We start from the raw sequence: 18269 nt of genomic DNA, 5'->3' as shown, positions 1-18269 counted from the left end.
TATGAACATGTTTTGCGTATGTAACGAATGTAAATCATTCTAAGAAGTATCAAACTATTTTCTTTTGTTAGAGAAATCTAAATGTAATTACTCAAAGCTTCATAAGGTTACTAAGAGAATCATGGCAACTAAGATGGGATGCGTCTTAGTGTAAAAAATATTATTTTAATACTAAAAGGCACACTAAAAAGCTATAAAACTTTCAAAAGATTCGTGGGACGTGAAATGCCATTAAACATTTAACGACCTTATAATATGAATTTAGAACAGTTGAATTTAGAATAAGTTTCTTCCAGTACCTCGCAGCTGAAACCGGCATCGAATCACAACTTAACCGACGTCATAAAGTAGAAACCATTTCCAATCTCTAGTTTTCTTTCAAATTTTTATTAAATACTGAGATATTTTTTCTGCAAAATATACCTCATGAAAATATGAGTTCGAGTATACACTTTTAGGACCACATTCCATGTAATAAAATCTTGAGTTAATGCTTGCATTTGCTCCTTTCAAATGCAATATACATTACAGTGTACAATGCAGATTTTTTCAGATCAGATTTTCAGATTTTCGGATCTAAAAAATTCAGCTTTTTCTCCTGTGGACAGATGTCATATCTGGAACATTAAAAAAAATCTCGATTAATTCAAGATCTATAGTATTATTGTCCTCATTTCCAACCCACACAATCCTGTCATTATTTTAAGGAGGCGTGGCTCTGAATTGTCAGTGGATTACAATGTAGTGTTTTTTAACTTGATGCAGAAAGAAACAATTTTCATATGCAGAACAGATCATGAGTTTTCCACTCCATGAAAAAATTAACTACAGTGGTAATTTAAAGACTTAATACCATCTCTCCGTATTGTAGTTTTTTTGATTTGTAAATTTGCTCTATTTGTAAGTTTTGCTCATTTTCTTTGCTAATTCTATACTATGTTTTTGATATTTTTATACCAGAAGGGCAAGAAGTTTCCTTATTAAATCTTAATATAATTTTGAAAACTCCTGAATATTATCCAACAGAATGGTGAATAAAATGGTGCTGAAATATTCTGGTGTGTGTGTATGTTTTTGCTACATTTAAAAGCTGCATATTATCTAGATGTCCCAGAGTGTGTCCTATTCCTCAGATCAAGTGTATGGAAGAATCTAAGTCATTATCTTTCACCAAGCTGGAATACCATAACATTTTTCAAAAATTATACCAGATATATTCAGATTCCGTTTTCTAAGATGCTTGAATTGTATAAAAAGACCCTTTCTAGTACTAAATGCAAACATGATACATTTTTCAAGTTTTGGATACATATGAAAACACATTACAGAAAAAAATTTGACAATTTATTACATCTGTAAGAATTAGCATTTGAAAGGAGCAAATGCAAGCATTAACTCAAGATTTTATTACATGGAATGTGATCCTAAAAGTGTATACTCGAACTCATATTTTCATGAGGTATATTTTGAAGAAAAAATATCTCAGTATTTAATAAAAATTTGAAAGAAAACTAGAGATTGGAAATGAAAAATACAAGACTTGTTATATCAGAGGAGCGCACCTAAATGAAGAGACAAGAAGGTTGTCCAACAAATATGTTGCTTGAAACTTAGCTTCAATCTCCAATATTATAACCCCTTGAGTCTCCAATAAGATACCCTTTGATCTCTTAGTAAATAAATTTATAAAAGCTGTAATTCATATATTTTAGCAGAGTGAATTGCTGGACATAATCTTACTTTGATGTCTGGAGATGAAGTACAACGTCTTTCACAAAAGATGTGTGAAAGAATGATAGATGGATGGAAATTAATTTCACAAAAGAGGACTGAAAGGAATTTTAAAATATCTGGACTTTTCAATTTCATAGATGGTTTTGATTATGATTTAACAAGATAAAATGTTCAAAATGCCATTAGAATGTCGAAGAAGGAGAGAAAGAGTTTCATTAAAGAAGGAAGCTAAGAATAAATTAGCGTTTTGATTTAACATAGCAAACAGAGTTAGTTTTCCCGTCTAATGAATTTTATTCAATTATATCAAATGAAATTTCGTTTTTATGTCATTAGCTGTAACATATTGTCACTAGCTGACAGAGAGAAATACTGTAATGCTGTTCAGAATCTATATTGGTCAACAGCCTCAATAAAAAAATATTTTAGGGCATATTACAAAATGTTTATTACCACGCGGCGGACCACACAGAGATAAGTAAATCGTGTGTGCAGTCCCTGCAATTCTCATACTGCAAGGGCTTGTTCCCGGTCAGTAGTCCTCCTTAGCAGTGTAAAAGTTAAAAAACAAAAGGTCCCTGCAATTCACTGTTCCCAGCCTTTACGATGTGTCACACGACATGTTTTTGACGTCGCAGAGACATAACTTCATGACTAGTGTCAGGCGATTTTAACGTTCTGCACAGTGTCTGCCGTCAAAGCCTCTCGATTTCAGGAGGGATGACGAACCAATGATTTGATTTTCCCTCCGATATCGTTCCAGATGTAACGAATCAGAGGATGTAAAATGCTACTGTAAAATTAGGGAGGCGTAGCTAATTCAGTTTGAAGATTTTTGCCATCGGAGTAACACAAGAAGAACGCCTCTAAATTCTCGACTAGAGAGAACTTGGTTAACACACTCGTCACACTACGAGGACTTATTCATTTTAATACCTATCTATGAATCTATGAATTATATGTACAGGGTATTTCATAGATCATGGGATAAACTTGGAGGGTAGTGGAGCGTACTAAAACATGCGTTTTTTTATAGGAATCTAGGGCCTAAAGTGACGGGTTAAGGCAGGAACGCAAAAAAACGACGCGAGAGGAAAATGTATTTATGTACAAAATAAACGCAAAGTGCTTCTTTGTAGCAATACAGTATTCACAATAAATGTTCAAAATTGCGACCACCAGCAGTAATACATTCTTGGTAACGTCGCAGAAGGGACTGGCGAACATTTTGAAAAACGACAGGCATTTCGTGCACGCTTTGCAGCCGCAATGGATAGTCGTGCAACGAGGTCCTCCAGTGAGTCAACGGGAGTCTCGTAAATGATGCTCTTTAGACGGCCCCATAAAAAATGCAAGCTGGATAAATCTGGCGAACGGGGTGGCCATCGGATGGGTCCACCACGGCCAATCCACCGGCCCGGAAATGTCCCATCCAAGTAATTGCGGACCCCCACGTGGTTAAAGGTTGCTGCACCATCATGCTGGAACCACATGCGATCACGAATGACAGCCGGAACATCCTGCAGCAATTCCGGTAGCACCTCTTGCAGAAAAATATGATGACATAAGCCATTTGTACGCGCAGGTAAGAGGTATGGGCTTATGAGGTAGTCGTTTACAATATCCGCCCACACATTTACGGAGAAGCGGGTTTGGAATACATGTGGACGTGTGCCGTGTGGATTATGAGTTACCCACACGTGCATGTTATGGCTATTGAAGATGCCATCCTGTGAGAAAGTTGCCTCGTCCGTGAATAGCACATCCGATGGGAAATCCGCCTGCGCCACACACTGCTGCAAGAACCAATGACAGAAATGAACTCGAAGAGGGTAATCTGTCTCTTTCAAGGCTTGGACTCTCTGAAAATGGGTGCAAACCATTTTCATGCAATAATCTCCAAACGGTGGAATGACTCAGCTGCAGACGACGTGCAATAGCTCTTGTACTTGTCTGAGGTGATTCCTGCACAATGCTCAAGATGGATTCTTCAACGCGAGGTTGTAATGCACTTCTCTCACTCCTAGTGTTATAGGTTGCTTCAAATGACCCGTTTTCACACAGAGACCGATGCAACTCTCGAATATTGTGTGCTTCGGCATACGCCTGCTCGGAAACCGTTCCTGGTACAACCGTAATGTTGCTCTGCCGTTCCCATTGGCAGCACCGTACATGAGATGCATGTCAGCTTTTTCCTGTGCGTAAACTCACCCATCACGCTCGACATCAGAGTTGAGAATGATCCTCTGATGCATCGAATCGTGGTTTGTCCGGCTCACTACAGCCCTCTACCGCTGCATTGCCAGCCAATCACAGCTGTAGTTCCTATTACTGTTAGTGTTCCCTTTTTCGAACATTTATTGTGAATACTGTATTGCTGCAAAGAAGCACTTTGCGTTGATTTTGTACATGCACACATTTTCCTCTCGTGTCATTTTTTTGCGTTCCTGCCTTAAACCGTCCCTTTAAACGCCACATTCCTATACAAAAAATGCTTGTTTTAGTACGCTCCACCCCCCCTCCAAGTTTGTCCCATAACCTATGAAACACCCTGCATATATTTGTAAAGAGCTTCTCGTAATTGGAATAAATATGTTCTGAGTTTTAAATGCAGCAGGAGTTACTCAACTTCACAACTTTACTCAACCATTAAAACGAGTCAGATACGCTACCTGGCGTCACTCAACACAAAATAGCCTGACAGCCGTTCCCACAGTAGTGACCAAGATCCTTCAAACCATACAGGGAAACATTATTTTCTGGACATTACGCTACAGTTATTTCTGATTTCTTCAATTTCCTTTGTAATTTTTGAGGCAAGGGCTAGAAAATTTGTTATGTTTATTCATAGATTTAAAAAATAAATAACAAGAATATGTTTTTCTCTTTTATAGTTAGCAAGCCTAAAGGACGAAAAGTAATTCTTATTTTCGTTTTATTCATAACTATATTTGTATTACAATATTCAGTACCAGAGATACGTTTTCATATTTCACTCTATAAAAATGATATAACACAAATAGTGCATTAATCTTGCTGCTCTTTTTTAAATTTCCAATATTCACTTGACTTCATTTGACTGAGACAAATCATTTATGTGCTGCAAGAGCATTTTGTTAATTATTTATTACTTGAAATAAAAAAATATTTTTAAAATTTAAGTACTAAATGAGCTATTTTGGAAAAGGCCGTTTTCTTCGGTCCATTAATTAGCACTGCCAGCTGCCCTAATGTAATGCCCGGGTTTGAATTTCAGAAAAGGGATGAACGAGTGTGAGTGCATAACGCCTTAATGGTATCGAGCCTAAAGCTATAAAATACTATCAAGCCTAAAGTAATCTTGAGAGATTAATTGTAGGATCCATTGTAGGATCCTCATGTGTCCTAACAATGAGGACCCTTAGCGATTCCTGACTTCAGCTTATCTGCTCTTTCATCAACTTTAGCGACTGCTTCTCTCTTATTTAATTCATTTATCTGAACGATGATGTGGAGGTAATTGCAATTAATTGCAAAGGTACTCCATAATCCAAATGCCTTGGTCCTTGGTCCTATAAAGGGTCTAAGGGCTGTGATAGGCGAAACGTTTTCCCTCTTAGAGAGCTGTGGATTCATAGATCTACATTTATGGATCCAAATTCGTGGACTTAAATTCACGAATCCTCCTGATCTAGATCACGATCAGAAGAATAAATCACGATAATAATATTTTAAAAAGCAATGAAGACAGCAGTATGCATTACGGTTGTTCTTGTAAATATTAAAAATTCATTTGCTTGCATTGTTGCTTTTATGTATTGCTGTAATACTTTGTACTGTTTTATTTATTTACTTATTTATTGCATTTAGGGTTATAATTTTAGAGTCTATTTTATTGTAGAATTGGATTTGTGGGCCATGTTTTGTGTAAGATTGTTTATTTCTTATACAGAAGTGTAGATCTTATCATTCTGAATCTAACAGCGTTTGAACTGTAAAAATAGCTCAAGCAGAACGTGAGAACATAGACAAATACGCTGTAACTACGCAACAACTTTTATAGCAAAATTATCCACATTTGGCTGTCTTCCATCAACTTGGTGGTTTTCTGTAAGATTTGGGGAAAAAAAAAAAAAAAAAAAAAAAAAAAATAAATAAATAAAAAAAATAAAAAATCTGAAATGTTTCAGATTTTAAATTACGTCCAAAGGGGCGTTTTTTTAACGTTTTGAGTGTTACCTTTATTTATTAAATATCATGTTCTTTGCACTTAAACCATAAAATTCAGTTCAAGAGCAATATCGCAAAATAATGTTAAATTAAGCATATCTTTAGAATTTCCGATATACACAGTCTCGCGAGCTGGAGATAAAAGTATTTTTTTTTCTATATAACGTTGCCATTTCTCGCTTTTAAAGCATTGAGTTTGTAAATCAAAAATTCGTTAAAAAGTTTTACAAAATATAAAATCTATAATAAAACAAATTCCAAATTTGGGATTTCAGATGCCCATATTCGCCGTAGGATTTCGTCATTCAAAATTCGATGGCTCTATGTACCATTGTTTTATCACAATGCGAGAAATAGACAATCATTTATGCAGATTTTTCATTATTTAATTTCTTCAAATATAATGCAGGACTCTAACATTTTGTGGCAACAGTTTGAAAAGTGAACCGACGTTTATGAGTCCGACGCAAAATCGCAAAACGAAAACAATAGTCCTTCAGCCCCTTTGGACTAAAAAAAAAAAAAAAAAAAAAAAAAAAAAAAAGTTTTGAAAGCTCTGATCAATTTTTCTCGAAGCTTCCAGTAGCTCATAGTAAAAGTTCAAGGGGGTAGGACACCTGAAAGTCTCTGTTTGTCGTACATGTAATTCCACCGAACTAACTGTGCAGTTCCGCCCGAAGCGGTTCAAAGACTGTTAGCTAAATTACGTTTTAAAATTTATTCTGTTGGTGATTTTTGGAGTTAACAGTATTTCTTCTTCTCTAAGGAGGAATTGTTCTTGAGCGAGGAGTCCTGGAAGGAGCGTCTGCGAAGAGTATTCTGTTCCTACATTTTAAAAATTCTTTACAGTGTGTTCGATTTGAGTGTTTAGCAATGCCATAAATAATTGGATTGAGGATAGACACCGAAAAATCCCTTTCAGGGCCGCTTAACGAATTAGTTTTTCAATGCGATATTTGTATTCAATTAAATAGGGATTATACTGAAAAACTGCATTGTAATATTGATGAAAAATGACTAAATGTAAAACAAATATTCTTAAATTCGTGGTAATAACCTACGTAATTTAAACCACATGTAGTACCTGTAGTTACTACATTATTATTTGCACAACAAACACCCTAGCATACATCATCCAGGATTAAGCTTAAATATTTCGTATACACCCTGGCACGCTTCCAACGGAACAGAACCTTTCATTCATTGAAATGAAACTGTTCTTTTTATGACTCAATGCTCACTAATAATAACCTTGCCGAAATGAATCCAAAATGATGTGTGAATCAAAAACGGTTAGCGAGGACAAACATAGAGTTGAAAGAATCGAACGAGCAGTGGGATCGGGATCGGTTGACGAGGTTAAAGCAAAACGCCGAAGTAATCGAGCGAGTCATGGAATAGAAAAATCGACCCAGTCAAACACTAACTCCTTTTAATGATTTCTTTCAATTGAATTTTGAGATTTTCTAAAATCTCCTTTCTGTAAAGAACTACTATAAAATTTTAAGAACAAAAATTTTTTCACAATTTTAGAAATGATAAAAATTAAGCTTATTTTTAACATGGGAGGATAAACATTCTTTTCTCTTATAAAATTGAAATCGAACTTTCCTAATAAGCTTCCAACAAGAATTCCATTCTTTTTTTAGCCAATCAGGTGTAAACTTGCTCAGTAAAGTGAATCAATTAGTACACGAATAGCAAATCCGTATTCTTGTTTCCAACAACAGCTCTCCGTAAACTGTAAACGAACTACAACTCAGTTTTCTGGAATCGGAGTCAACTGACTCAGTAAAGTGAATCGGTTCTTTGAATAAATTCTATTAGGAAGTTCGACTGATGACTTTTCTTATAGGAAATCCTTATGCTTTTCGAAGAAAACTTACATAAGGTCTGTCTACATCAATGAGCAAAAATTTCTATGAAACCATTCTCAACACAAGGGTGGATTCTGCTTCAATTAAAATGTCTTATGTCAAAGATAAGTTTTAATCAAATTTTAAATGCTTATTTTCCAGATAAGAAAATACCAACAATTTTGAATAAAAATAGACACTATAAATAAATTTTAAATCTTTTATTGAAAGCTAACACGTATATTACACATCGATAAATGGAAACCAACAATGTATATATTTTATACATGTTCTGCGTGTTTCCAAAATCAAGAAAATATATAGAATATATTATAGTTACAAATTCTCAAAAATAAGCAAATGTGATATTCGATGAAGTTTGGTGATGAAGAAGATGAACATGGAATGTCTCGCCAAACCATACTCCAAAATATATTTAAATTATTCATTAAAAATTGGACGTAGTAGTTAAAACACTTCCATTAATAGGATATCACATGTCTGATTTTTCAAACGAATTTGACAAGAGTGCTAATGTATAACCATTTTAATGCTAATAAATATGTAATTAATGTAAATCATTTACATAATCAAATTCATCAGCATAAATAATTACACAAAAGTTAATAATAAAAATATTATTAAATATAGTTTATAAGTGAAGGAGAATACAATTTTTTCCTCACTTGTATAAAGTATTATGCTTAAATGTAAAAAAAAATATGGGATATAAAAATATAAATTTGTAAAATTGGATTGTGAACTCATCTAATGAGATTTATCCTTTGGCTATGGTTAAGTAAGTCGTAATTTTAACCAGAGTGGCAGGGATCTTAAGATCTATGATATGATGAATCTTAAAAAAGTTTTAAAGTTATGACATTGCTATTACAAAAGGGTACAAAACTTAACCTGCAAATTTGCAGATAATGGATAATTTATAGGTTTTTTAAAATAGATTTGATTAGGTTGCAATTAATGAGATCTAAGTTTTTTCGATGGCTTAACACAACTGTTTAATTTATTTCACTAATTTACTTAATTTCTTACATATGTAATAATAATAAAAGCACTTTTGTATTGCGTAAAATTACATATTTACTATAATTTAGGTTTATGAATAGAATTTACTTTATATATTAAACATATAAACAAAGTAATTTTTAATATAAAATGAAATTCGCTTTAAATATAATTAAATAAGTTCACTATTTACGTTTAAAATTGTAGTTATATTATGCGTAAAAATAAATCTAATTAAAAGCGTAATTAAATATTTAAAAAGCAATTAATCAAGGTTTTACTTGGAAATGGTTATCGGATACTCATCTTGCTTTTTTATACACACGCAACGCGGAAAATTTACTAAATATTCAGAACCATGCCTAAACTGGCTAACATTACTTGATTTTGGACAAGTATTATTACAAAACCAAATAAAGGAACTTGCTGCTTGCACTCCATTAAAGTTAATTATATGCGTATTTACTCGAAATGGAAAACAAATTCTTAAATTGAAAACAATAAAAGACAGATGTTCTAAGAATGCGTATTCCTTTGATTTATTACATAGATATAAATATACGCATATATGATTCTATGCTGCATCCTTCAGACGGTAAGTTATGTTAATCATCTTGTAGAGGTTAAAATTACGAAATCAGTTACTCTGTATCCAGAAATGCCGAAACTGCATAAAGGAATTCCTTTTCTCTTGTTTCTTCTTCATAAACTGAGTCGTTTTTTAGTGATAATGCGCATCAATATTTTTTATATAAATGCATAGAGAAGCACATCTATAAAAGGCTATAGTTATAATTCAATAAAAATGTAGATGTGAATATTTTTATAAGACAAATTTGCAACGGATATGTTTCACACGTCTTTGTTTCAAGATTTCATCACCTTGGTGACATTCTCTTATCATAGCGGTGATTTGTACAGAAGTTCATGATAGTCAGATGCTACGACACGTATTGCTGATGATTACCAAAATTTCTCCTGCTTCCTCCTTTCATTCTTCGACTTTTCGGACATCTGACGTGACAATTCCTGAAAAAGAAGACAGAAAAAAAGTTATTTTGGCAAATGATATAATCATTATTTCATTAAAAAAAAGGAATCATCATGAAAGAATGATTCAATATGCTAATGACCCTCGGAGCCAGTAAACTATGTTCTGAAAAATGACAATAATTTCAAACAACTCCTTATATCTATTGACCACATTTATAAAGTATGTAGACAGGGGATAAGATTTGGTCTGACCGATATGATTAATTCGCATAAAGGGTACCGTCACCTTTTGTAAGTTGGCCATTGTTCACCAAAGCACAAGGGGTACCATTTGTGAATTTTTTGTACGGTTCCCGAAGAGCAATTAGTAGTTATTAGTAATTATATGTGCAATTACAAATAACTAGAAAAGGTTAAATGCCCTTACGCAGAAACTACACGGAGATATTAGCAATAATCATTTTCCTTGGATCAATTATAATGTTAATTGCATAAAATCGAACTTTAGCTTAACACAGGACTATTAGTCACCAAAAAGAACAATATTTATTTTGCAGTGTTTTGATAATCTTGGTAAAAATCTATAAAGAAACCTTTGGTTTCTTTTAAAGAACCCTCCCAATCCTAATGCTCATATTTATGACTGATATAAGGATATAAAACTCGTATACATATTTTTCGAACACCCTTGTATACACTCCTTCGGAAAAAAAAAATCTCACCAACAAAGGAGGACTTTTGCGATCGTGACAAAATTTGGTATACAAAGACATCTTGATCGAACATGCAAATGGTCAAAGTTTCAAGGCAAATGAACAGGAATTTCAATCATAGCACGCATTTCTAGTGCGCAATTCGCAAAGTATAAAACCAGTAACAGAGGCGGAAAACTATCTTTCTAAGTTGCTACCATTGTAATTCCGTAAAGAAGCAACTAAAGATGCCATTACGACCTTATCGATGACCATATCGAAGACCTTACAGAAAACTAAACGACTTCGAACGTGGTCGCATTGTAGGGTTGCGTGAAGCTGGGTGGTCATACCGAGCAATAGGCCGCCACTTGCAGCGTACAGACACTGCTGTGCAAAGATGTTGCCAGCAATGGTTGCTACAAGGAAACTGCTGACGAATGAAGGCTTTGGAAGGCCAAGGAGCACAAATGTGAAACAAGATAGGATGACTGTTCGCCAGGCTCGAACCGCCCAAATAGGATCATCGTCGACTATCCAAAGCACTACAGCCACGTCTATACCTCCCGTGGTACCGTCCACCATCTCACGGCGCTTGTCTGAGACCGGGCTAGGCTCACAGAGGCCTTTAAGATGTTTCCTTTGGCCCCCACAACATTGGCGGAGTCGTCTGGAGTGGTGTCACAGCCGATTATCATGGCTGCCATCAGACTGGCATCGTATTGTGTTCAGCAATGAATCCCGCTTCACTCTTGAAGCAGATGACCACCGTGTTCGTGTTTGGAGAGGACGGGGACAGTGGTCCCAATCAGTCTTTGTTTTACAAAGGCATATAGCCATAACCCCTGGTATGACGGTGTGGGACTCTATTTCTTATGACAGCAGGTCATCTTTAGTCATCCTCCGTACATCTTTAACAGCTCAACGATATGTTGATACCATCCAGCGGCCGGTTGCATTACCCTTCATGGCAGGTCATCCTGGGGCCATTTTCCAACAAGGCCTCATACCGCTCGGATATCTCTGAACTGTCTCCGTGCTGTTGATACTCTTCTTTGGCCAGCAAGGTCACCAGACCTTTCATCAATCGAGCATGGTAGGCCACCAGATTCCGACACCACAAAATATCGCAGAGCTGGAGCGACAACTGATGTATGCCTGGTAGAATGTGTCCAAGGATGACATTAGGAACCTCTTCCACTCCTTGCCTCAACGAATTCAAGCACGCATTGCTGCCAGGGGCGGTTCGACCACCTACTAATTTGAACACTCAATGGGTGACTGTGAACTGTTAACAGGCACTATGATCTTGATTTTTAAATTATTTATTATGTGTACATGAGCTATAACATATTCAGTTTCATCAAAACAACCATTTCCTTCATGGTGCTTCGATTTTTTTTTTGCAAAAGCGTGTATAAATGTTATTTTATTTAGAACTCTGATAATCCTCCTGTAGATTACTGCGCAGATAATAAGCTACAGAGTATTGGAAACATTATATATATGATGCAAATTTTTGCCATGAATCTCTGCATAGGCTTCACTTACTGTGTATAGTAGACGTAAAGCTTTAGTAGAGTAAACTGGCTGCAAAAGAATAATGAATTTATTCAACATTTCCGTAACTAATGTAAGCTTTAAGGAGATGGATAAAGTGTTTCTACTGCAAGTCCTATGCCTAACTGCAAGATAAGCACACTAATTTAAAAATTAGAACTAGGCAATATTCAGTCATAAATATGAGTTAGTTTCATATAAAAATATCACCATTTATTCACTTCTAAAAAATCTGAAGCAGGATTCGTTCCTTAAAAACAAGTATTTTGAGTCATTTTGCCTATAATGTAGTATTTAACAAGACAAGATGAAAGTAAGCGATAGCGCCATTTACTAAAAGTCAATTTCGAAGAATTCCAAACTAATACTGACTTTTTCTTAAATCTGTGTGTAGATATTTTCAGTGCGATAATGGCGACATTAAGGTGATTAAATTTTTGGCATACACAGTAAAAGGTGTATTTGATTAGCACTCAGCCATATAAAGGCTTAAAAAATTATGTTAGTGATGCTTTTTAAAAATTTCTTGAATCGTATTATTATATTAGATCGCAAAATTTTTGTTTGTAGTTCCACAAGTTTTTTTAAAGTACTCATTTCCTGTGCTTTACTGTTACCCTCTTCGAAACAAAAATAAATTTCTGTAATTCAAAAGAATTTAAATTAAGATAATGAACAAAGAATGAATAGATATATGAACCAAACCAAAGAATGGATCAAACCAAATTGTGCAGATTTTACTTTAGCAGAAAATGATTTCGCTACAGCATCTTTTTTATTGGGCTGTAAGTTTTTACACAAATCCAAAATACGTAGTTTGAAACAACTGTAGCATATAATAAATCGATTTTTAAAATCAAATATTTTGAATTATTATTGATAAAAGGCTTCCATAACTTATATATGCTTTCATTTTTTATTACAAGAAAACCTTGAAAGAAAAGTAAGCAGAATTTGATTAGACGCAGGTTTTTGAATCAACACCAAGAACAGACTTATTACAAAAATTTACTAACAGACGCATTTGTGTGTTAAATAATATCAAATTATTTATTTTTCTATGTAATCTAAATCCCTGAGTTTTGAACTATCTAATTTATTTTGAATGTATATAAAAGGTACTGTAATTTTTTTCGTCCTCTTGAAAGTTCAGGTATCTCAACCTATTGTTGTTTGTTTGCTTGATAACTGTCAAAAATATCAGAAGTTGATTGACGATAAAAGCTAGATATTAAATCGGCAATGCGTACTACAAAGAACGTGTGAAATAACGAGGTAGATAACAGCTCAATCATATCCAATACGAAATCTTCAAGATATGTGTTTGATGTTTCAATGCTAAAAAAACGATATTTGATTATTCTACTGTATCTGTTTTATTTCTTATACAGAATGAAATTTATTAGATTGATTTATTAGATTGAAATTTATTAGATTGAAAATTTTTTCGGCCTATAAAATCATTCTTTTACCTGCAGATTAATCTTATTGCAATATGATGCAGAAATAACCTCATTAAATAATATGCAACAAATTTAATATACTCATTTGCGTATTTAAAAATTTTTTTAGATCTTTAAGACAAAGTTAATTTGATCATAGTGCCTTCGTAATTTTCTTGCTATTTTAGTTATTAGAAGTGAAATATTTATGAATTAGCTATGTAATTATTATTATTATTATTTCAGCAGAGTAAGACTAGAAATGCCATGTCATTTTTTGCCCACTTACTAAAGCTATAATTAACAATTTGTATGCAAAAATACTAAATTAACAATTTGTCAATTTTTTCTCACGAAAGTACTAGAGATATAATTAGTAATTTGTATACACAAGTACTAAATTATTCATAAGTTATTATTCATAAGATTAAAGATGTATTAATAACTCTTGTTAACAAGAATGCTAAAAAGAATATAATTAACAATTCTTATTCATAAGAATACTGAGGATTACAATTAATAGTATTGATACAGAACACGATTTAATACTTTTAATTAGTTAGAGCATGATGAAAGTTCGTTAATAAAATGCTGATTATATTTTAGCCATGCTGAACAACATTCGAAATGTATATATGGCTGAGTGACTCATAAAAAATCTCCCTTTTAAGGATGCTCGGTTTGATTTATGTATTTATAGCATGTAAAGGATTTCTAAGGATCTTGCCTTTTATTTTTGTGTTCTTAATTATTTGTATTTATTTTTGTGCTTAAAAATAGCGTTTTTTGGTACCCGCTTCCCCAAGAAATAACTAACTAACTAAAAGCGGTAGATCGCATACTACATCATTACCCAATTAACAATTCAAGTTCCTACCCAATTAACAAAGAGTAAAATTAATAATTCCTGTTCATAAGAATACTAAAGAATAAAATTAATAATTCCTGTTCCCAAGAATACTAAAGACTATAATTAACAACAATCTTTTACTTCATGTATAGTTTTAAATACTGAAAACAATGAAAATTAGCCAATGCGTTTTAAGTGGATGGAATAGCAGTAGCTTAAACTAATAAGAAAATGCAAATTAAATCCATGATGCTAAATGCGTTGCATCTAAAAGCATATTAACTCAAGTAAATCATGATTCTCATCAAGATTTTGATGAGATCATTCTTTGGCTTATGTTAGTCCGCAGCAAAAACATTTTTATTTAGTTGTATAAAATCGAAATTCTGCAAAATAAAGCTCATAGGAAAATTACCAGTGCACTTCGGTTTATAAAGAATGGCACATTGTATACCGATTTACAATTCGAAGTCATCAAAAATTCCATTTTCTAAACTGTTCGTACTTTTTAGAGCAGTATTAAACATCATCAAAGCACTGTAATTTCAGTTCAAAATCACGACTACCAAGAAAGCACGCGTACTTGGCTAATGCTCTTCTTTTGCAACAATTAGCATAATTTTGAGGCATCAATTAGCATCATTCAAGGATTCAGCAATACAACAATACATGCGTATGTTTTCTTGGCTAACAGAATTACAGTTTCTCTGTACGGAGCTTATAAAGTGAAATATAGTTACATATGAATAATTTACAGATAAGTAATTATTTCATCTGACTAATGCAACTATCTTTCATTAAGATATTCATATCAGTTACATAAAATCAAAATATTTAAAAATTAAAATAAGTAATTTAAATCGAAGTATTGTTTAAAAAGGTTTCATACAAATCTTAATAACGTTGTAATATTCATAATAAAAGTATACAGTGAATTGCATATGAAAGGTTTATTTATATATTTGCTACACTTGGAATAAGCGGCTGCTTTTGAATGAATTTTTTTGGGACAATTGTAATCTGAGGTATTTACTTGTTAGAGATATGAAAGACTATTCTTATCTCATGTGCTCATTTGAATCGTTTTCTGTTTAACTCAGCCACACTGTTTAGAGAGCTTAAGTTATCATTTATTGCATTAGTTTTTAAAGTCACTGAACCACAGTGTAATGTTTTCAATGAGCACTGAAAAACCACAAATGGAGGCAAACACAGAATATGTCATGAAAACAGAATTATGTCAGTGGTCATTTAGAAGTATAATTAAATGTAATTATTCGTTGAATTATAAGAAAAAACTAATCACGGAGTAAAAAACAGTGGAATGTTTTCAATGAGCATTGAAAAATCACAAACAGAGGTAAACATAGAATATGTCAGGAAAACATTGGTTATTTAGAAGTATAATTACAGGTAACTGTTTGATGAATTATAAAAACAATCTAATAATAAAACTTTTTTCATATGATTTACACTACGCTTCCGTCATGTGTGTATACGTATATATTTCGTAAGTGCTAGACTGTGATTCGGGGAAAAAAAAAAAAAAAAAAAAAAAAAAAAAAAAAAAGGCTAATCCTATAGATTCCTTTTGAAAGTGATTGCAATAAAAAAAGATGGAATCAATTATATACTTTTTTATTTTGATAGGAGTAATACTTAAATGGTCTTAATGCTCTTAACAATTCAATTTTGGGGTTTAAGTACGATTTTCAATGCAAAGGTATCTCAATTTCAGATGTAAAGAAAGTGTTAGCATTCTGTCACATTTTCCTCATTTTAACATTCTAGTTTGTGAGCACCTGATTGTATGATATAATGAAAACGAACTGATTTTGGATAAGAAATAAATATGGTGCAGTGCTTTAAGATATCAGTGAAATAAACTACAGAAATCTATGCAAATGAGAAAGATCCACCTACTCTGGATAGATGGGAAAGCCGCTAGCCAAGATAACGGCGGATCTCCAAGCAGCTGAGAGGAAAGTAGAAAGCATAGAAAGCAGGAAAAGAAAAAAGAAAGGATTTAATAGCACAAAAGTAGAAAAGTACATGATTAGAGAAATTGCATTTTCTCACAAGAAACTTTAGTGAGAATCCCGAGAAATTTCGACAGGATTGTAACGCAATTTGCATAAATTTAAATTCTGCGAAATACTCGTAGCAAATGACATAATTTAAATGAAAATTATTTCTATTTAATGTACTAATCCTTTCTTACATGTATTATTTTGAAACCATCACTTCACCTGCTGGTATAATAAAAAATAACGATGCATCTTTTTCAAATGTTTGTATTATGTCATTATACCGTATAATGTTATACCGTTATAATTCCATAACTTTGGTTTAAATTTGTTTTAAAACTATAGCAAACATTATTTCATTTTATACGAAGGAAGCTTGCATTACTTTCACTACTTATGTACACAAAACAACCAAAACATTAAAACCACTACAGTTCCAATTCAGATTTGAGAGCTCGCTGGCAATGTATGGTACTTTCTAGTCTCTAAAAATATAATTATTTCCCGAATCAGAATCCTGTCTAGCTTCATTCCAAACATTGCTAGATTGCTACAGCAAGACGCACTAAGAGCATTTCTTAAATACCAGTTTGTTACGCTATACAAGTTCTGCAGTAGTTAATGTTTTATAAAGATGGCTGAAACAGATAACATTGCGAATCGTCAGTAACATATTGGATGGCAAAACCTCAATGATACTTCAGATCAACATCTTATCTGCAATGAAAAAAGGAATACTGCAACCTTACTTGTAAATTTAAACTGAACAATGTGTTCGTTGCTTTCTAACATATTGTTTGATATGAACGCTGTTTGATATGAAACTCTGATTCCTCAAATTGATATCTTTACAAATTCGTGTGCCTATGCTCAAAGCCTTTCGTAATTGTAAATGCCTGCAAACAATATATATCACCAACTCTGGATCATCGATGGTTGGAAGACATCGTAATCGTACGAATCCTGTTTTATTATTTTACCATGCGATCGTGCAATCTAATACTTTGCATTTATCTACGGATTTTTCCATTCATCCTAATCAATGATCAATCAATGTAAGACCAATGAAAGGTTACAAGGATAATAATAAGAATTTTCTTTGATTTCATAACTCCTAAATTCATCAAATATAAATCAATAGAGTGTTTGTTGCCGAGTTGAATAAAGGTTAGGAAAATTATCTCGTCAACCTCTAACTTACTGGAATTTAGTAATGTTATGCTAAAATTAAGAAAATATCACACACGTCATTAAATCTATGGCTTTTCGTGTGAGAATTCTAGTGAATAATGAAAGATGGCTTACATGACATTAGGCAACTCATGATAATGTTTCGTATCATTATGCATATCTGATCTGTTTGCTGACGTCAAAAATACACAAGTTGAGGAAAATTCTGTGCTACTACTGATTTCTCACTTCGAATAGGTTGCAAGAAAGAGTATGCACGACTTATGTCAGAGTGATGGAATACAGTCACCAAAAGCTCTCGAGTTCTCAGCTCTTTCTCAAAATATTCATAAACATATGCAGCACAGCTCATCGCTGACGCCCTACCTCTTTTGAGCTTGGTCCTTTTCCTTCTTACTGTTTTGAATGTAATGATGCAGACCTATATCAATGTGACAGACTATTAAGTCCTTAACCATTAAGTAGATAACCTAAGTACGAAAAAATATCATCTGAAGAAGCCTGCCGTACGGACTTACATGGTCACCATGAGCCGAAAACACTCATCACAACTGGACACCAATATAATATGTAATAGAAAAGTATTCTTGCGCAAAGAAATATTCTGCAGCATCAAGCTATATGTATGCCGTTCTTTCTTTCTTTCTTTCTTTTATTATTATTATTATTATTATTATTTTTTTTTTTGATGG

General features: G+C 33.2%; 1 protein-coding gene across 6 annotated transcripts in view; it reads right to left on the bottom strand.

The window, feature by feature from the left end:
* Positions 1 to 8005: 8005 nt before the first annotated feature.
* Positions 8006 to 18269, bottom strand: part of LOC118205883 (aquaporin-3-like) — a 268522-nt gene continuing 258258 nt past the window's right edge. For all 6 annotated transcript variants that reach the window (XM_085818282.1, XM_085818280.1, XM_085818281.1 and 3 more), the window contains exon 8: positions 8006 to 9851. In XM_085818282.1, the coding sequence (XP_085674408.1) occupies positions 9814 to 9851 (38 nt within the window). In that variant the 3' untranslated portion in view covers positions 8006 to 9813. The remainder of the gene's footprint in view (positions 9852 to 18269) is intronic.

The sequence above is a fragment of the Stegodyphus dumicola genome, chromosome 6, assembly GCF_044657685.1.
Source record: "Stegodyphus dumicola isolate Sdum_Otavi_A_Nest chromosome 6, ASM4465768v1".
NCBI lineage: Eukaryota > Metazoa > Arthropoda > Arachnida > Araneae > Eresidae > Stegodyphus > Stegodyphus dumicola.
This window is presented reverse-complemented; position numbering and strand designations above follow the sequence as displayed.